At 40.9% G+C, this 21872-nt stretch overlaps 1 protein-coding gene across 3 annotated transcripts in view; it reads right to left on the bottom strand.

The window, feature by feature from the left end:
- NYAP2 (neuronal tyrosine-phosphorylated phosphoinositide-3-kinase adaptor 2) overlaps nucleotides 1-21872 on the bottom strand; it is a 209251-nt gene that overhangs the window by 99866 nt on the left and 87513 nt on the right. For 2 of the 3 annotated variants that reach the window (XM_070422265.1, XM_070422264.1), the window contains one exon: nucleotides 16720-17021. In XM_070422265.1, the coding sequence (XP_070278366.1) occupies nucleotides 16720-17021 (302 nt within the window). The remainder of the gene's footprint in view (nucleotides 1-16719; nucleotides 17022-21872) is intronic. The other variant, XM_070422266.1, reaches the window with a different exon arrangement.

Below are 21872 nucleotides of genomic sequence, written 5' to 3'. Positions count from 1 at the left end.
CCCAACAACTTAAATATGATAAGTGGATTCCAGTGGGGGATTGGAGGGGAGAGGAAAAGATTTACAGGTCCTTTTGTTATAGGGACTCTGATTAGAAATACATCTTTGACTCTATAGCTGCATGGGCTGTTTTGTTTTCATCACTTTGTTCTCTGCTCAGATATTGAGAAGGCCATTCCTGTCCACCTACTTCATGCTGCTCATTCCCCTCACCTAGGCATATTTCCCTGTTTTCATTTATTCACAGTACTAGCACTATCTGAAATCATATTTACATTTTGGCTTATGTATCTATGTTCTCCACTGAAATATAAACTCCATGACATTGGAGAGTTTCTTTATCTGATTCATGGAACATCCCCATTTTATAAAAAAATTCTTGATATATACTAGGCAACCATTAGATATTGTTGAAAGGACAGATGGATGGATACATGACTGGATAGATGGAACAGAGAAGAATAAAAGGTAGCCTTTGCCCAGAAGGTAAAGAAACCTTCAAAGAAATGGTGAAAATTCATAAATCCTCAATGGGTGGCTATTAATTAGAGAGATGGAGGGAAGCAAAGATTCCAGGTGACGTTCCTCATGCAGATCATAACAATAACCAAAATCCAGAGAGGAGAATGGCATTGGTGAATGAAGAGCACAGGAAATTGCCTTGAAAGAGTGGAGCACCAAGGCAGTATCATACAGAAGATAAACTGGGATTGTTGCACATTAAGGGATCAAGCAGCTTTGTCCAGTAAGTGGGAATAAATTAAAGAGAGGGAAATAAAAAGATGGCTCTGGAGATTGGTATTTCAAAATAGCCTCTCCTTACCTTGAACTCTGAGCATCCCTCACTTTAGTGGCTCCTATATTTTAGATGAGACCATTTGAAATACCATATTGAACTTCCACTCTATGTTTGAATATGTTCAAAATTGTCATCAGATATTCACTCTCCCCCACATGTCGTGGGGAAGGGGGTGGTATTGTTGAGCTTAGCCATGTGACTTGTGTCAGCTGATGAAATTAGTGTCAACCCCATCTCTTTTTTATTTAAGAAGAGAATTTAGATATGTATGGTTTGACTTGGCCTCTTTCAATCATGCTCATGAGAAAAGCCTGCTCCAAATGCTGCTGCTGATGACTATTATACGTCACAGATCAGAGATGAGACACTGGAGCAGACTTGGAACTGACTCATTGAAGTTGAACACAGCCAATGACAAGGTGCTCCACCATTATATCCTTCAAGTTATTATTATGCATTATATTATGACAGTGAACCTTATTCATACAGCCTGTCTGTGGGAATGCATGCTACAGGAGAAGTTGGTCATAAAATGTAACAGATACAGTAAACAATCCATCAAAATGCATTCTGCCTCTCCCATAGTGTAGAGCTGTCCCTGGGAAGTAGCTATCTAACCAGAGATTGCATATTGTATTGCACTCAGGTGGAGCCATGTGACAGTTCTGATCAAAGAAACGGATCAATGGAAGTGATGTGTGTCTCTTCAAGACCCAGGTGGTTAAGAAGCCATCTCTTTTCCATTCAGCCAGCGAGACAGTGATGATTGAGTTGCCCCACAAATGGGAGACCCATCACACTGGAGAATTTTGCATGCCTGAATTCTCACATGGGAAAAGGTCACTCCAGACCAAAAACACCTACATTTGGATAGTTATTGTGAGCAAGAACAAACTTCCTATTTTGTTAAAGCCACTAAAATTTAGTTGGCAGTAGATGGTATTAACCTATGCAATTTTTTGCACATAATAAAATTGTATGTACTACATAATTAAGTATACACATAGGGTTATTTCAGAATCAGAAAACGTTTATGTTCACTTAAGAGAATGTTCCTCAAAGGAGAATGTTTACTTTTCAAAAGCTAGTTTTCCAATATGGTAACATCTTAAATTTACTCTGGTAAATAAACTTAACAAATCTTTAGGTGTTCCAGCTGATGAGGAAAGATCAGTGAAAAGATCCCTGTTTTCAGAGAGCTTATGTACTAGTGGGAGTCAGACAATAAGTAATCACAAAAAATAAGCAAATTTTATGCTATGGTAGAAGGTAATACTATTCATAGGAAAAAGGAGCAGGATAAGAACTGCTGGGGTGTGTTGTCAGGATGTGTGTGTGTGTGTGTGTGTGTGTGTGTGTGTATGTGCGTGTGTGAAACCGCCTATCGTCTTCACTAGCAGAGAGGTGTGGACAAGGACCCCAGAATGCTGGTGGCCCTTGAGCCCTGGCAAAGGTCAGATCCATGCACCCACTGTTTAGTCAAGACAATGGTAGCTGAAGCAACTTCCCCACCAGATAGTCATGTAAATCCTTACTGATTTGCTTGGCCAATGGGGATATTAGGAAGGACAACATAAGCATATGATTGATAAATACTTGAATATTAGGTGTGTCCTTTTGGAAATGCATGCTCTTGGCAGCCAGCTTCCATGCTGCAGAGATAGACTACCGGGTCATGAAAACTCACATGAAGAGAGACCCTGGAGGTTGAAAGACCATCTTCCAGCCAAGCTCCCAGCTGAATACAGCAGCATGAGAAAAACTACCGAGCTGAGTCCAGTCAAACCCCACAATACTGAGAAATGATAAATCATTGTTAAGCCACAGAGTCATAGGGTGGTTTGTTGCATAGCCACAGATAACTGGAATACCACTAGAGAGAACTTTCTTCATATTCTTATGACCAAATTAAGACATAAACCAGATTTTATACCAATTTCTTCATTTACTTTTCTTTGAGCACAAAGGAAAAAGCCCTAATCTTATCAAATGCCAAGATGAACTTTAAATATCTGTCAGTTTGTCAGGAACTTTTCTCCTTTGGTCATCTATCTCATCATCATCATCATCATCATCATCATCAGTCTTTCCCTCTCTTCTGGATCTTTCTCATTAGGACACTATAAGTTCTTGTTCCTCCCATAATTCACAGAAGTATGTACCTACATACTTTACCCTAGGCTTCATCTCTTTCCCATTACCACCCCATTTCTCTACTACGTTTTAAAAAAAATTCTTTATTGATTAAAGTATTACATATGTCTCCACTTTCCCCCATTGACCTCTCCCCAGCCACTTTCACCCCCTAGCTAAACATCTCAAAAATTACATTTGCCATATCTCCATTTCCTTATAGTCTGTCTTTTCTTCGATCCCCCTTCAATTTGGCTTCTGCCTCCACCAAATTATTGTGCTGATCACCAATGACTTCTATATTGACAGATCAAATAGGCACATTTCTGCCCTCAGTCTAGTTAAACTCTCAATAACTTTTCACCATTCATCACTATATATTTTTCTATTGGCTTTTAAAGTATCTCATGTTTTCCTTCTAACTTACTGGCTACTTTTTCTCAGTTTCCCATCTTTACTTCTTCACTTATACTTGACTTAATCTGAGTTACTCTTTCTGCAATAAGCTTATGCTTCATTGAGGGAAATTAAAGGGTTGTTTCTAGACCCTCTGATTTTCCTCTGCTTTCTCTTCTAAGGTGATTCTACCTATTTTATTGGCTAATGCCATCTTTATTATAATTTCCTTCAGTTACTCCCTTGTAGCTTAATAGAACAACAGAGTAACCTTGGAATGGAGATAAGAAACGCCCTAACCTTTGGAATAGAATTGATAGGATTAAAATCAACTGGTATAAATACAGATGTAACAGGACAATAAACACAGAACTTGGCTAGAGATCCAGACTAGAGAACCCCCCTATGCTGATCAACTGAACGCTGCCTCCGTGTCATTCCTTCTTCATCGACTCCATCCACACCTTTGGGAACCCCTGGACCTGCTGGGTTGGACCCCAACAATAGGGGGTATATTTGATTCTCTTATTTGTTCTTTAAATATTTAATTGAGCATTTACTAGCACCAAACATACATTAGAGTAATATTTTTGTTTTAGAGGTGTTCACTGCTCAGTGTTGGAAAATAGATGTGTGAATGGTTAATTACAATACAACTGGGAAAATGGTATAGTAAAGACCAGATCAAACATGCCCATATGCAAACAGTTAGGATTCAGGTACCATTCTAAGAAATGGGGAAAACATTCATTTCAAATAGCAGAGTTATGAGACATTTTGCTTTAATTACAGGAACCATTCAAAATCTCATTTGCCTTATTGAAGATAACCAAACAAGTTAACTCACAATTATCCCTTAGAAGAAGAGTTCTCAGGTTTTAAATAAATGTTTTCAGAAGCACTTCCTAATGACATCTTGTGGAACTGCAGACTTTGATTTTTCCTTGTCAGATGTCTTCAAGTTACTGTCTCCTCAGTGTTTCCACAGAACATGGCTATAAAACCCACTTTATTTCTTTCTCTCAACATTATTTTTATTTTTTTTAATCCTCACCCAAGGATATTTTTCCCATTGATTAGTAGAAAGGAGGGGGAGAGGAGAGAGAGAGAAACATCAATATGAGAGTGACATGTTCATTGGTTGCCTCCCACACACACCCCAACTGAGGCTGGGGATCAAACCTTGTGGGAAGCTGCCTATTGTCTTCACTAGCAGAGAGGTGTGGACAAGGAACCGGGCAGGCTGGTGATCCTTGAAGCCCTGGCAAAGGTCAGAGCTGTGCACCCACTGTTAGTTCAGACAATGGTGGCTGAAGTAACTTCCCCACTTATTATTATGTAAATCCTTGCTGATGGGCTAGTCTGCCTGTTATTGGAAATTGCCTGCCTAAGGGCTATGGATGTATCCCAAACCAATAAAAGGTTGGCGAGGCCTGAGCACCAGTGGAAGTACTTCCCCTTGAGTTGGACTTGCCCGCCTGGCCCCCCCAGTATTTCCAAATTATCTCTTGTCTCTTCTCTTTCATTTGTATGTGGCTCCTCTTCCAGATCCTGAACCAAGTGGGACGCAGGGGGGAACAAATATTTACAACAAAACCTGCAACCCAGGTACATACCCTTGGCCGGTAATCGAACCCAAGACTTCAGTTTGTAGGCCAAGGTTCTAACCACTGAAAAACACCTGGAAGGGCTCAATATTCTTGTTTTGCTCCTCTTTAGCATAATTTTAGAGTTTCAGGGAACTTGACATCCCCAGTAAAATTCCAACTCTTCAGAGAAACATGAGTATTATGTAATATAGTATTAAGGTACATGACCTAATAAACAGACATTTTTATTTTAAGCACATTTGGTGACAACTCAAGTATTAAAAAACTATATGTAGCTTTCACTGAGGAAATTTTAGGAAAAGACTAAGAATTATAGACAATTTCACCTATCTAGTGCAATAGAGACAATCTAGTGTGATAGTCTCTGGAATTGCAAGAGTTAAAGGAAAATAATTATGCTTCATTTGTAAAAGTTTTAGGAAGTATTAATAAAGTGTGTCTCTTCTTGTACCTATAAGGGTTGGAAATGTCACAGATAGTATTAAATATTGTGAAGAATTTCTCCCCAATTCAATAAACATTCCAGTAGAATAAACAATCACTTGGTAACAGACTTAATTTGGTATAAAATGGTGAAAGCCAGTTTGTACAAATGATCTCAACTATTATTAGATAATATATCTCTAATGAGTAAACGTAATATTCCTCTCTGCAGCTTTATTTCCATATAAATAAAGGCCAACTTCAATATATATTTATTAAACATAGCATGCTTCAGGACATTTAGAAAGGATATAAAGAGTAAGACCTTTAAGAATACACAGCTTAAAGGAAAATATAGTCTTACCAAAAATCTCCCAAGAAATAGCAATGTCAAGCATTGTGGGAAACTGATATAGGGTTAAGCCTTGGACTGACCTGCTGGCAAAGTCACAAACAAGTCCTAGCTTAAAGGGCACAGTCCTCTTAGCATAATTAAGCTTGACCTTATAACACTCCCTAGATCTTATCTGGGAAGCTAATGGGCTGAGGAAGTGCAAGAACAGTGTAAACAAGTGAAACTCACAAGAACTGTGTAACTATGGTAACCACTACCTTGTTTACCTCTAAGTATAAAAAGCTTGGTGAGGCCTGAGCACAGTGGAAGTCCTTCCTCTTGAGTTGGACTTGCTCGCCTGGTCCCCCATATTCCCAAATTGTCTTGTGTCTTTTCTATTTCATTTGTGTGCGGCTCCACTTCCAGACCCGAACCCTGAACCACGCAGGACGTGGAGGGAAACACTTACGACAAAGCATGTCAACCTACTGTGGAAGAGAGCGTATAGAAAGAATGCTTAATTCTGGAAAAGCACAGGCTTAGGAAGAGTAGGCCAAATCTCCACTGAAGGAGGTTTGGAGCAGGAATGTGAAGAATGTGAGAAGTTTTCCAAGAGCACAAGTAAGACTATGTGCAATGGCAAGGGGCAAGGAAGGATGCATTTGGGCTGAGAGGGAGAAGCACGGCTGGACTGGTCCAGGTCTATAGAGCAAGCTGAGTGCTTGGGGTACTCTGGAAGAGGGGAGCTTTATTTCATGTACATTCTATACTACAGTTGGGTTTTGGAAACATGGAAGTTAAATACAACCTTTTCCATTTATTTACTTGATGAAATAGTAGTGGCTGCTATGTTTATAATTTAGGATCTATAGATCTTTCACTAAATCTCATTCTTGGCTTATAATTCTCCAGATTGCAATAAAAAAGTCAATGCAATCAACAGCACACATTTAATGAGTTTTAATCTATAAAGGGTGCTAGGATCCTTTTCTCACAGATAAGTTTTCACAGATGAGACATGTATATTCTAAATATATATATATATATATATATATATATATATATATATATCACTATAGCTATATCTCATAAGAAAAGACTAAAAGTGGGATTATGAATAACTGCTCCAACTGAAAAGGTAATACTTTTCTGACTTTTTCTCACCAATTCTGCTTCTATCTTCATCTAAGCAACCTTGGTGTAAGCAATCATCTCATGTCTGAAATACTGCAGTAGCTCCCTGAATGGTCTCCCTGAATCTATATCTGACCTCTCTGAGTTATCCTCACCACAGTCACCACAATGTATAATGTCACTTCTTTCTTCCCCACTCCTCACAATGGCTCCCTAGGATGTAAAGCCCTAGAATGGACTACAAGAACGGTCCTGCAGGGTCTCTCATCTTCTTTGTCCTCCCTGACCACATTTCCTCCTCTTGTTCTTTTTACCCACAATGCCCTCTGACACAGACCTCCTTGCTATGCACTTCCTGCCTTTGGAACTTTGAAGCAACTATTTTCTCCACTTGGAACACTCTATGTCAAGATAGCTTCCTAAGTCACATCCTCACCTCCTTACTGTCTGTGCAAGTTACCAATTGACCCTAAATTCATCCTGTTATCCTGCTAATGACAAGGGATCTAGGTCCTTTAAATATTTTCTCTTGGGTCATCTAGCACAATGCTGAGCTTTGTCAGTAGAGGAGACTGGAGAGGCACTGAGGTGGAAAAGGGTTTTACTTCCCAGCTCCAGCGGCTCACTAACCAAGCTCCTACAGAGCAGGCGGCTTCCTCATGTCCAGCTCTGCAGAGAATAGCACTTGGCTCCTAAAACCCCCAAAAGCCATCCGCTGCCTTCAGCAACCCTCCCACCGAGGGTGGTCTTGCAGTGAACTACCTCTGATGAGAAACTACTGTGAACAGTTTGCACTAGCACCATAGAGGGTGGTTTCCAGCAAGTTAAAAGAAAAACAATCCCTGCAATTGATATTCTGTAAAATTCACTGGGCCTTAAGAAGTACAAGAAGGATTTTGGCTCTGCTAAGCTCTTTTATATTCTCCTTAGTTTTCAGCTGTTCTCACTGGATGAAGTTGTCAGAAAGCAGAGATTTTCAAAGGGTGATGCGTTCCCATGTTCTGCTCCATAAAATCAACTTAATTGGATACTTATTGATGTCATTAAATAACCTAGTTTTATTTAACAGGAAAGGAAGAAAGGGAAGACTAGATAGAGGCATGCCATTTACAGCTTTGCCAAAAAGCTGCATTGAACACTCTCCAAGCCTGGTCCCTGCTTATTGATGGGAGAAGGGACTGGACAAGACAGTTTAGATGCCTGCCCAGTAAAGGTCTGAGTAACTGGGATGGTGCCTACCTGTCTGCCTGCTAGTCATACCTGGGAACAAATTAGTGGCTAGGATGGACATGGCCACTGCAAGCAAGAGAAACCTAAATATTTAAACTTCCAAACAATAGAAGTTCGTTCTCTCTCTGTCTCTGTCTCTGTCTCTGTCTCTCTCTCTCTCTCTCTCTCTCTCTCTCTTCTCCCTCTGGCACTCCAGGTTCCTGGCTCTCCTGTGGCAGGGGGGCTGCACTCTCCTGTGCCCACATGGCACAGGTCCCTGCTGGACTCCACATATGGACTAATGGACTTTAAATAGTTTGGATACTGAACTTCACCCTGCCACAACATGGAACGGAGGCTCTGGACACTGGCCTTGTTTCTGGCTTTGCTGAACTCCCCGCTGCCCCTCTTTTAGGACGAGCTTGGGGTAAAGAGGACATTGGAAACAGGAATGTAACCCCATGCCAATAAAATCTTCTGCCACCTCTCATCCCTCCATGAGGGCTTCTGAAAATTCTTACTTGAGCAGCACCTCTAGAATCCCACTCTCACAAGCAATGAAGGAGTCCCACTTGTGTTCTTCTGGCAGCAATATTAATAGCAAAAAAAGGAAAAATATTAAGAAGAGCTTGCCTTAAATCACTGCCTTCCCACTTAAGAGGGAAAATCACAGAAAGCAATATGTATTATAAAAGCTGTCAGTGCAGACACAGGGCCATAAAATGAAAGCCCTCATTCTGCAATAAGTGTATGCTTCATTGAGGTCAATTAAAGGCAAGATTTATGTACACATGCAGTCACTCTGCCTTAAAAAATGGCTTTATGCAGTCTTATAGGAGGTAGAGTGAAATACTGCTCAGAAGCTGGATGGCTGTAGAATAGTAAAGCAGAATTAATCCGGGAGAATATACCTGGCTGGTAGGACTATGGCAGAGTTGGCTTTGGGAAACTCAGAAATATAGAAAAATAGGAAAGATTAAAGCTAACTGCCAAAAGTCATTTAAGGAAAGAAATCTCAGCTCTCTATTGTCTTAATTGAGAAACTTGGATTTTAAACCTTATTAAATGGCATAAGTTGAACGTTGTATGATTTATAGCATGAAGATAAACTATAAGTTACCCAATAACACATCACAACCGGTCAACAGTATTCTTTGCCACCACCCATAATTAATTTGTGTCCTCCTAGGATTCGGAAATGTAAAGCAATGGAAGAAATATAGTATGAGGTTTTACAAACCTAAGAGCAAGCAGACAACCCTCTCATCTTTTAAATCATTCAGAGCGGTTACTGTATTGTAAACAAAGCCAGGACTGTGGTGATGGATGGATGGCCGATGCACTAGCTCTCTGAGGGTCATAAATCACTGTGCTTTTCTTCTAAGCTCTCCAAATGCCTGAACTTCTTTCTGCATTAAAGATGCTTGAAAGTGCATTAACTCTTTGTATCAATTAGTCTCCTGGAAGACTCATTCGTAAAATAGCATGTTTAGGGGCCAGATTGAATTAAAAAGAAATAGACGAAAGGCAGGGGCTTTGTAGAGAAGTAAATGAGGAAGAGGATGTGTAAGAAAAGCAGGCTGTCAACTCATTTCCTCCATTTTCCTTACAAAATCTTAGTAATGTAATAATTTACTACATTACTCCTTAGTGCTTTAGTATAAATTGCATAGATAAATCCCTATCCAAGCTTGGGGCCAGACAAAAACAGAGATCATGGGAAAGTTGCAATGAGGCTTACAGTAGTAATTTTCACTTCATTTGCAGACCCATGCTTTCTGATATCCATTTATCCATAAGTGGAAGATGATGTGCTATTGTAAATCAGAAGTTGCATAACTTGGGAACATGTGGTCTCCTCTTTATTTGTCATCAAAATGCTACTCAACAGGCATAAGGTAGGGGTACTTAGTATAAATTATTATCGCCAATCCCTACAATCATTGGATTCTGGGTAAATCCACAGGCCAAAAGCACTGGGGAGCACCATAGTAATGTCAAGGCTACATCCACCAGGTGTTTTAGGGAATAGAAACTGTGCTGGTCCAAGCTAGCCCACTAGGTCCACAAGAGAATCACAAACTGGGAATGTTCACAGCAAGTATCAAATAGACAGATATTTATTTATCTATCCTGTAATTTTAAATATTTGCACCATTTTGATGTCAATATTTTACTTGAATCTTTACATTCTAGGAGTTCTTTGGCATATGGCTGCTGGACTAAGAAATGTATTTTCTCATGTCTCATAGGTGAGCTGAAACAAACAAACAAAATTCCCACTTTCAACTCAATAAAATAATCCAGGCATTTTGCAGCAGGAGTGACTTCAATTAGTTGGGAAAAAGAAAAGTCAAAGAGAGAACTAGAGAGGGGAGTTATAGATTGCCCTATTTGCTTACCTATTATTTAGATTGGCTTGTGATATTTATGTTATTCCATTAAATTATAGTATACTCCTTGCATTGCTAATTTACTTTCCACCAATTGGCTTCTGAAATATTCAAACACATAGTTGAATAGTTTCCAGGAAAGCAATATATACATCTCCTTTGTATCTGAGTAGGCAGATTTTGAGGCTGGTCCACTAGAGTCCTGCCCTCTGGGACTTTTATAAATCTCTCTCCTTGAGTGCAAGTAGAACTGTGAATATGATGGTATTTTTCTCCTGTGATTAAGTTACAGCCTATGGAAAAAAGGTGAAGGGATTTTCCAGTTATAATTAAGTTTCCTAATCTGTTGACTCTGAGCTCACCAAAAGGGAGGTTATCCTGGACAAGCTGTTTAAAAGAAGATCCAGGCCTTCCCTGGAGGGAGCAAAGCCAAGGGAGAGAGTCTCTCTCCTTTTGTCCTTGAAGAAGCAAGCTGTCATGTATTCCACAACCTCAGGGACATGAATTCTGCCAACAAGTAGGTGAGCATGGGAAAGACCCTGATCCAGCCTCAGCCAGCACTTGGACCACAGCCTTGGGCAACCCTAGGAAGACTCTTCACTCACAGAAACTGTGAGATAATAAAAATTGGGTATTTTAAGGGACTACATTTGTGTCAATTTGTTGCACAGCAATTGAACACCATCCAAATCAATGCCTTGATCACAATAGAAGCTCAGGAAATTTGGGCTTACTGGATTTTCATGGAAAGATCCATCTGAGCCAACAACTTGGACAAAAATCCTCTTATGAATTTAAACTCTAAGACAAGTGAGGTCAAACCCAGTCACTGAATAGAAGCCAGTAATGAGGCAGGGTAGTTTTTGGACTAGAATCAACAATCATGGCAGGGTCTGGGAGATGTGTTGCATCATGATTTGACTTACAAACTGTTTCATTCATGGGCCTCAGGGTACATTTAGAAAAAGATCATACAGTGTAGATGTGCAACTCTATCTCCATCTGAGCAGCGCCTGGTTTGACAGATGGCTTTGACTCTAGGAAGCCTGGCGGCTTCTGATTCTGTCAACCTGGAAAGAGAAACCCAGGAATGTGGGCCTTCGATGATCATCGCCCACCTTTCCCATAAAACAAACAAGAATGCACACTAGAAACTACCAAATGTCCAAACAATGAAGACTGGCCCAGCTTGTTTTCCACTCTCCTTGTGTTTTATTAGCACAGTGCTGAATGGGGCTTTGCGCACTTCTTGAGCACTTCCCGGGGAAATACAATTGCCGCTTGGGATGTGAAAAAGGACCCAGAGCAGACACATAGTCATCTACACGAACCATTCAAATAGCCACCCGAAAAGCGAATGCTGAGCCCTTTGAAAGAACAAAAAACCTTGATGAGAAAGGAAGGACCCTTTCAGGAAAATATCCAAACAAATTCAGAAAGTGCTAAGCAGATACTGGAAAGGCCTAATGGTCAGCATTTTTTTGAGGGTCCATCATTCTGTTCACTTTTTATTTATTATTTTGCTCATGTATTTTACCCCATGGATTCTGCCTAACAACTTGGTAAGATGGATTACTTCCCCACTCCTCCTTAACAAGTTGTCACAACATGGCAGCTTAAACATCAATATTCCTCATCAGCTCACAGTTCTACAGATCACAAGTCTAGGCACAACCAGAACCCCTAAAACTAAGCAGGTACCACATGGAGGCAATGGAAAAGGGCAATCATGACCAGTTTATCTTCTCTACTGTATTATATATAATTTCAAAAGATATTATTGTAAAGATTCCTAAAATAGAGTTGTAAATGTTTATTTTTAATGTGGCAAGATTACATTTTTTTAAAAACTAAATTATACCTTTTTGATATGTGATTTTTATTTTGCTTGTGTTCATTACACCATTTTATTTCTTATTCTGAAAAGCTGTTTTGCTACAAGTCCATTTCTTTTTAACTTTTATCCACAGGGAAGTCATAATCCCTTACTTAAATAGAAGCCGGTAACCATGGAAATCATTCTAATGCCACTGAATCAATATTTTGACTTTGCTGACATTTAAGGGTAAAAAGAAAAGACAGACTAAGATTTGTAAAAGTCACTTTTTATCTTTGTTATAATTTTGATAGCCAGAAAAATTGTAAAGAAAACATATGCTCTGTAATGAACTCCAGTTAACTCATGATTATAAAGAACTAAGAATTCATAAAAGAACAATCTACATATTTATATAACTTTGGCTTTGAGTACACACATATGAATGCATCCATTTGGACTCAAGACATTTTCCCCATCTCTGAACTGAGCCTTAATTTCTGTTGTTACAAAAGTCATGACTTGAAAGAAGAGATTGAACGTATCCAGTTTTGCAATTTCCTTCTTATTAAGTGTTCTGAAGAGAAGGTGAAATTTGCATTGAGAATCACTCTTCAGTAGAAATAGACCTTTTCTGCACCAGATTCTAACAGTCCATCTGGTCCACTGAGTATCCTTAAAGACACAGTACAGCTGAAGGCTCTTCAGCCCATGTTTAGAGCTCTGTTTGAAGACAGTTGTTGAAGTTGGGCCTAGCATTTAATAAACCTCACTGCCCACCCAGTAGTTTTCTAAGTCTAACTTACTGGTAAGTCTTTGCTGCTGCTGTCATTGTGTCCTCTGAAGAAATGAGGGTAATGGAGCCTCTGTTCTGTTTGATAACTAGTTATTTGGAACCCTAGGTCCTTAGATGCTGAAGGGATCTGAAAGACTTAGAAGCTTCTCTATCTCAGGAATTATTTACCGGAGTGCATCCCAAATGAATGGTAATCAGTTCTATTTTTTAAGACGATTGAATCAGGACTCAAATGTTTCTTCTAGGGGAAAATCATTATGACTCTCAGCTTGTTTTCACTACGAATACCCTGCCCTGAGGGGTCTATTCTGAAGTGTGTATTTGACACTGCTTCCAGGAATGTTTCTGGAACTTATACTGCTTGATAACAGCTCCTTACTGGCTATTTTCCTTGTCTGTTTCAACTCTTCCCTCCCCTTTGGCTGATTTTTTATTCCCTTTTATTCTTTAACTAGAGGCCCAGTGCACAAAAATTTGTCCACTGGGGGGGGGGGGGTGTCCCTCAGCCCGACCTGTGCCCTCTAGCATTCTGGGACCCCTTAGGAGATGACCACCTGCTTGCTTAGGCTGGCTCCCCGGGGGATTGGGCCTAAGCTGGCAGTCAGATATCCCTCTGGCAGCCCAGGAGCCCTCAGGGGATGTCCACTTGCCAGCGGGGAGCAGGCCTAAGCTGCAGTCGGACATCCTTAGCACTGCTGAGGAGGCGGGAGAGGATCCAACCACCACCACTGTACTGGCAGCCATAAGCCTGGCTTGTGGCTGAGCAGAGATCCCCCTGTGGGAGCACACTGACTACCAGGAGGAAGCTCCTGCATTAAGCACCTGGCCCCTGGTGGTCAGTGTGTGTCATAGTGACCAGTCATTCCCAGTCGTTCTGCTATTAGGGTCAATTTGCATATTACCCTTTTATTATATAGGATAGAGGCCTGGTGCATGGGTGGGGCAGGCTGGTTTGCACTGAAGGGTGTTCTGGATCAGGGTGGGAGTCCCGCTGGGGTGCCTGGCCAGCCTGGGTGAGGGGCTGATGGCTGTATGCAGCTGGTCACACCCCCTTCAGGATGGGGTCCCCACTGGGGTGCCTGGCCAGCATGGGTGAGGAGCTGATGGCTGTTTGCAGGCTGGTCACACCCCCTTCAGGGTGGAGGTCCCCACTGGGGTGCCTGGCCAGCCTGGGTGAGGGGCTGATGGCTATTTGAAGGCTGGTCAAGCCCCCCACAGTGGGGACCCTCACCCCACGGAGGTTTGGCCAGCCTGGGTGAGGAGCTGATGGCTGTTTTCAGGCTGGCCACACCCCCTTTAGGGTGGGGGGTCCCCACTGAGGTGCCTGGCCAGTCTGGGTGAGGGGCTGAGGGCCATTTTCAGGCTGGCCAAGCCCCCCCGGTGACGGAAGCTCCCAGCCGCTCCTTTTTTTCTTTTTCTTTTTTATTCTGGGATTTATTTACCTTCTATAATTGAAACTTTGTGGCCTTGAGTGGAGCTCAGAGCCGGCCAGGGTGGGAAGGAGGGAAGCTTGGCTTCCTCCATTGCCAGGGGCAACCCAAGCCTCCTGCTTGCTCCAGCTCCATGGCCACGGCCAGCTGAAAGCAGGTATCTGGAGTTAATTTACCTTCTATAATTGAAACTTTGTTGCTTTGAGTGGAGCTCAGAGCCGGCGACAGCAGGCGGGAAGCTTGGCTTCCTCCATCATTGGGACAACCAAGCCTCCTGCTTGCTCCAGCTCCGTGGCTGCTGTCCGCCATCTTGGTTGGGTTAATTTGCATATAGTCACTCTGATTGGCTGGTGGGCATGGCTTAAGGCATAGCGAAGGTATGGTCAATTTGCATGTTTGTCTTTTATTGTGTAGATAATTCTAGATTATGTCCAGGCCCTCTTTATTCAGAGACCTCTCTTCTAAATCAGTAAACTTCTTTTGCAAATAACCTAGTGTAATTAATGATATAGTTTTCTGGGAAGAAAAGCAGGAGAGAGGTAACCTCTGGAAACCAGACCATAGAAAACAAAGAGAAATGAAAGGGACCATGTATCAGTATCAGATGAAACCTGAGAACAATATTTAATATGCTCCAGAGCCCTTTAGTGTATTAACAAGTAAACCAAAGACTTAAATTGTTTCAAAAAGCACCAGTGTGTTAAAAGTTAAAAGACATACTAATGATCTTGAATCATGAGGAAAAAAATCAAATACTCTAAGGCAGCAGAAAAAATAGTTACATAGACACACAGACATACACAATCTTTGCTGTGCTTTTCATCATAGCAAACCAAACTGAAACCAAATAAGTACTCATCAAGGAGGTGATGATTAAATAAAATACTATGATATATACTTCTCTTCTTAAAAATGGTGTTTCTTAACAAACTGAATGCCATGAAAAATAGTCACAAAAGAGTAAGTGAAAATACAAGCACACAACTCTATTCACAATGATTTCAATGTTGTAAATAGACATACACATACATGTTATCTGTACTCTCGCACACATACACTTACTCATGATATAGTTTTGCATATTTGGGTAATAGGAAACACTGAGCATAAGTGGAGATTTTCCAAGTAGAACGGAGGGGTTAGCTTTATCTCTAGGCATTTATTTGTATTTTTCAGTATGCACTAAAGCTTTGGTTTTTTGGTTAAACAGGCACTTAGGCACCAATAAGGGGAGATGAGAGTAATGGAAAACATAGCACATGCCTAATGGGCACCCCATCTCATGGACTAGATTTGAGCTTCTGTGGAAAGATTAGGCCAGAAAAAGAGGGAGATTCCTTGAGGGACTGGGGAGCCTAGGTGACAAAGAAATCTGCCCAGTTGAGGAAAGAACCACCTGGCTTCCACTCTGCAGCAAACCACTGTGAAACCAGGTGTGCGGGGGGATGCTGTGGACAATGTCAGGGACGAACAGGGTGGGAGAAAGGCTACAGGGCCTGGCATAGCCATGCTCTCAAGCTGGCCGCTGGCAGTACTGGGAACCTTAAAGTGTTTTCCACAACTTATATACAAAAATCTAAATGGGCTTCCATCTAAGCACACTAGAGACCACTCCCCCACCAAGGGACTCTCAGGAAAAAGTCAGGAAAACCAAGAATTTTTGACTCAAGTGAGGACTAAAGAGCTGAACAGATCTGGGGGTAGCCTGACCTAATTTATATTCATAAAACAGATAGGAGGCTGAGATATATTTGATCTATGTGTTTCATCATGAGGAAAAATATAGACATGGAAATATATATATATATACATTCTCTGGAAGGAAGTACACCAAAATGTAAAAAATAATTATTTTTAGAAACGACTACATTTTTTTCTTCTTTATATTTTTCTGCATTATAAGTTTATCCTAACAATCACATAGTACTTCTTTAGTCATATCAATAATACTTATAAACTCAAGACACTATAAATATCATGTATATTTCTAGGCAAAATAATTTCCTAATAATGCAAAGCTTTAAGGGGGTAAGAAAACACATATTGCCTTCCCTTTCCAATAAATCAAATATCCTTATCTGTTTGTCTTTTGACATCATATCAATAAATAGCCCCCCCCCCCCCCCCCCCCCGGATTCTTCTTTTCTGGGACCTGAGGGAGATGGACCAGGGAGGAAGGCAGATGCTCGTCAGTGACCTGTTGCCTGAAATCTTTTTCTAGGTGAAGTGGGTGAGGGGTGTGTTACCTTCCGAGCGCTCAGGGGCTTTCCCGCTCTTACTGGTGGCTGCGCTGTTGACTGTCTCTGATGAGGTGCTCAGCTTGGTGCTCGGGTCTCGCTTGGGCTTGGGGGGTGGTTGTCTTCGGGAGCCACAGCTGCGGTCATCATCTGTGCCCCCCACCGAGTGTAGGGACTGTGACCTCACGGAGAAGCCGCTGGAGCAAGGATGGGGAAGTCGGTCCTGAGGAGCAGGCATCGTCATGAATCCCATGCGGAAATGTTTGCCGGCGTAACTTCCTTCGTGGCCTCGTCCTCCTTCTCCACCTATGCTGTAAAAGAAAGCAGACCTCAATCCATGGAGAGAAACTGAGCCAGGATGTGCCATATGGGATATGCTTCTGGGGCAGAGAGAGAAAAGGACTCACTGAACTACACAGTGTCTCCTAAAGCTTCTGCTCAAACATCGAATATCTTTTTTCACTCACATTTCATTGGCTAAAAGGAATCTTACCTCTAAGCTTGATGTCAATGGGGTGGGGATATATTCGCCTATAACAGGAAAGCACTGCAGGTGACATGACAATATGTGGGGTTGCATGATCCTCTTACAGGTAGGAGACCAAATACCAGTATAGCAGTTGAGGAATGAAGTTAACTGACAACCAATGACTCATCAGGGGACTTTGTACTTCTTGTCCCCATACGTCTCAGCTCTACAGGGTTAGAGGTCCTTGTCTCCAAATGAATCACACACTTTCTAGAAGATACAGCAAGGGTCCCATTGAACAACCAGCTATCGCTGCCTCCTGGGCAGTTTGAACTTCCTTTGTATAGTGGCCAGCAGGCAACAAGATGAGTCTCCGTGTGGAAGAGATCATTGATCCAGTCAGCAGGAGGAGGCAGGGCTGCTGCCGCATGATGGGGCAGAGATAAATATGTGTGGAACCCCTCTTGATAGTCTCTTGCCCAATTGTGATTTTGAAACATCATATGCAGCAACCCTGGCCTGAGAAGGTTTTACTTACTAGGGGTTCCAACCTCTCATGAAAGAGGAATGAGTCTCACCACCAAGTGAGCCCAGCAGAGGTGTTAGAAAAGAATGAGAGTGAGTATCAACCACAGCCCCCATATAAATTGGAGTGATGAGAGCTATAGTCTATCACACTAGCTGTCCCCTTGTATGGTTCCCCTCAGGAAGAGTCTCTTGGAAACCATGAAAAAGCTACTCCCCAACCTGTAAGAGAGGTATAGCTGCTGAACTTGAGGTAAATTGTGGCAGCCATCAGATCTCCATCAGGAGAGAAACTTCTCTAAGGATAGGAGTTAGCTGACAGCCACCAACACCAGAGTCTTCAAATCTAGTACAATATCTTAGTCAAGGCACTCTCCCTGAAAGGCTTGTAGCCAATATCTGAGCATGTTGTGCCGTGGGACCTGGCTATTTCTGCCCAGTGTGAAAGTCCTTTATGGACAATGATTGTGTCTAAGTTCCCCTATTGGGCTGGCTGAGACTTTCCCATAACTATACCTTGGTCTGCTTTGAGGATCTTCCTATCCAATCAATTTTCCACCCTATTCTTCTTTTATAGCTGTCAACCCTGCATTGTGGCCTGAGGCTTGTTCTGCCTATTTCTGCATTCTCCCTATCCCAGACACCCTCAATAAATCTCTCACACTTTTAAGCCCATATAGCTTGGTGTCTGCTTTCTAGAGGACATGAACTGACAGGCTTGGGAACAACCATACAGTCCATGGTATTCAGAAACCAAATAAGATGTAAAAGAAAGCCTAAAAACAAACTGGAGACCCTAGAAATAAGAAATGTGTCTGAAAATAGGACATTCTCTGGCTTTAGACTGAGCATTTAAATGGTGGTTGGGGAGGGAGGAACCAGCTCCACTGTAGGAATACTTGGCTTGGAATGAAATGCATGGGGGCTGCAGAGTCTTTTTGCAGTAAGACTCTAACACTGAAGCTAGATTAAGCCTGACACATCTCATGTTATAAATATAAAAATGTTTCATAATCTTGAATTTAAACAAGTATGCTTTTTCTCACACAATGTAGGCAATGTTGCAAGATCTAGTTGTGTTGAGTAGTTTTTCTATTATAAAACACACAAAATAAGATTGTTTTCCCAGAAGTAATTGGTAAAATATTTGTAAACTTCTCACCCAAACAACTTAATGGCTAATGGACAGACCCCGGCTATTGTGTTCTGGATTCATTGAGTTGTAGGCTCCATCCCCAGTTCCCTCATTGAGCAGCTGTGCAACATTAGTTACTGACCCCTAAGACTATTTCCGTATCGGTTGAACAGTAGGACTGGCCTCATGGAATTGTTCTTAAGTTTGCCTGAGATATCATATACCAAGCACTTAGCACAGAGTCTGACATAATATGCAGTCAATAATTTTTGCTTTGAAATTCCTGTTTTTAAATCCTATCCTCCTGAATCTTGTTTATGGAATTGCCATATGCATTGTAAGACCATGTCTCTAAAGTGTGGTATACATAAAGTGTAACCTCAAAAAACTGCACACAGAGTCAAAACAAAATCCTACATTTAACTCGAAATATTATGATCATCTAAGCAAATACGTTCCTTATATTTGCTCTTAATTTTCTTCAATACTTGCTTCAGTTTTTCAAAGCACCTGTTGATCAGGACTGACAAGGAAAGCTACAAAACAAGTATTTCAAAAATGCTTTGACACTGCTATTCAACAGAGGTTGTTATTTGTCTTGCTGTCATCTTGAAAATCCATCAGCATTAATGTTGTGTCTCTCTCTTCCTGAGAACTATTTCCCTTTAGAGATGAAAACACAACCCCTGAGAAGGGTGAGCTACCAAGGTGAGATGTCATCTTTTGAAGTGACGAGGCTGTAGCTTCTGTGTGCAATTTTGAAGCAGACATGACAATATTTTATAGTAGAGTTTTCCTTGAGAACCATTGCAGAAAAACAGAATCCCATTCCATATAGATAGATAATAGATTCAGCACGTCAAACTCAAAGGCTAACACAGGACAAATAAAATAGGTTTAAGTTTATGTGGGCTGCAAAAAAAAAAAGCTTCAATTTTCAATGTATAACTTTGGTACACTAATATCATTACTACATATCAAGCAGATTATTTTATTTTTTACTTTACAGCAAAAATACTCCAATTCCCACTTTTCTTGGAAAGTTTGATGTTTGTCAGCAATATTTGTTTATTTTTACTACCATTTGATTTCAATAGAGACATACTGAATACAAAGGGCTGAAATAAATGAGTAATCATTAACATAAAATAATAGAACATTTTAATAAAAATTAATATTTTTTCTTGAACATTAACTTACCAGGCACTGAATAACTTGACAAATTAATAAGTGTAACACAAATAAACTTATTTTTCTTGTTCTCTGAAAGTGAAATGTTTCCTGTTGCGCACACCAAACAAGTCAGTCCAAGACTAAGGATGTGGCAGTCAGCTGCTAAAATATTCGCTGCTAGTATTAGTGGAGAGAAAAGGTGCACCTGCGTGTAAGGCGCATAAGGGAAATGAATGCTACGTGATTATTGTAATCAGTTATTAGCGAACATTGTAGTTCTTTATTAATAATTATGAATAACAGGATATTGTAAAAATGAAGTCATGAAATTTTTATTAAAATGTTTCTTACATATCGTTATAATGGCTGGGCCGCAAGAATATTTGTTGTTGTAGACTCTGGGCCGAGAGTTTGACATGCTTGTAACAGATAGATAGATGAAATAGATGACAGATAAATAGATAGATAGATAGATAGATAGATAGATAGATAGATAGATGATAGATAACGGATCCTCCTTTAAGCATAAGTAGGAAGTTTGTATATAAAATGAAGGGTTATGTAGGAGTAGTTACTAGCTTGAATATTTGTTTTTTTCTGGAACAATTCTGTGAAGCTGACATTGATGTGTAATCCAGTGTATTTCTAACTACAAATTTGTAAACCACCTGGAATTTTTCTGTTGATTTTTCAAGGAAAAGTGCTTATCTGGCATCAGGGAACAGGCACATTTAATTGTGAAGTAAATGGGTAACTATCTGAAAGGAAAATGGAGACTACAACTGTAAAAGAGTTAATGAAATTTGCCTGTGAGCAAGTTGATGGCTGTCATCTGCTAACTATTCAAATCTTTCATGTTAGGCATTTTACTGTAATGAATGAAAGGAAATAAATATTTAGACTTTATTCATAAAATTTTTTTATGACTTTAAAAGTTTATACTTGGTGTTGCCCCCTTCTTGCCATCTCTTCAGATAAATTAGGCCAAATGTCAGGGACCCTGTTCTGCCCAGTGAGTGCCTCCAGCCCACCCCACCCGAGGGACTCCTGCTCTAGAACTTGTCCCCTTTCTCCTTCAACATTCTCCTCTTCTAGGTGGCATTTCCAGCTAAAGCAATCTATTCTTTTGAAAAATTGTACATAGTAAGAGCCAAGAGATTAATGGGTTATACCTTCTCCGATCTTGACAGGCAGTATGCCTCAACCAAAAGTGAGACTTTTAAGAGTCATAATTGATTATATCTGCCATGATTTTTGGCATATGAAACTCATCATACAATTCATCACATTTACACTCATTCCATTCCCATGGGGCCTTTATGAGTACAAGTGGCTGTTTACCTCTCCTTGATCTTCATGAGGGCAGATATCCTGTCCTCTTGCTCACTGCCATAGTCACTAGCACATTATCCATGCTCAAACATATTTGTTTTATGAAGGAAAAATGAAAAAAGGAAGTATGTCCATTCTGGAGATAGACAGATAGAGGGCTCAGTTACAGAATTTCCTGGGCATTAATCATTTGTGCTTCCCAAAATGTCATTCTCCCTACTCCTGGTAATGAAAATGCCTGTGTGGAGACCAACCTTCTGCCTCTTAGTCTGGTGTGTTACTCAGACCCAGTCAATCAACTGCTAGACCCCTGTGGCCACCGTGACTATTGTAGGGACTGGCAAATGATTCAAGTCGGTCCAACACAGTGAACACCATGCATCGTATAGAAGCCCAGACTCACTGCATGCCTCTCACTACCAGGAAGGGACACTGTGGTACCAGGTCTGTGTCATTGTACAAGAACTGGATCTATTAATGCCTGCAGCTACGGGCCTAGGCCAATCCTGGGACCCTTCAGTATGTCAA

This window comes from Myotis yumanensis, unplaced genomic scaffold, assembly GCF_028538775.1.
Source record: "Myotis yumanensis isolate MYYU_CA2020_CCGP unplaced genomic scaffold, mMyoYum1.0.hap1 SCAF_8, whole genome shotgun sequence".
In the NCBI taxonomy this organism is placed as follows: Eukaryota; Metazoa; Chordata; class Mammalia; order Chiroptera; family Vespertilionidae; genus Myotis; species Myotis yumanensis.
Note: the sequence above shows the minus strand (reverse complement) of the source record. Positions and strands in the feature narration are given on the sequence as shown.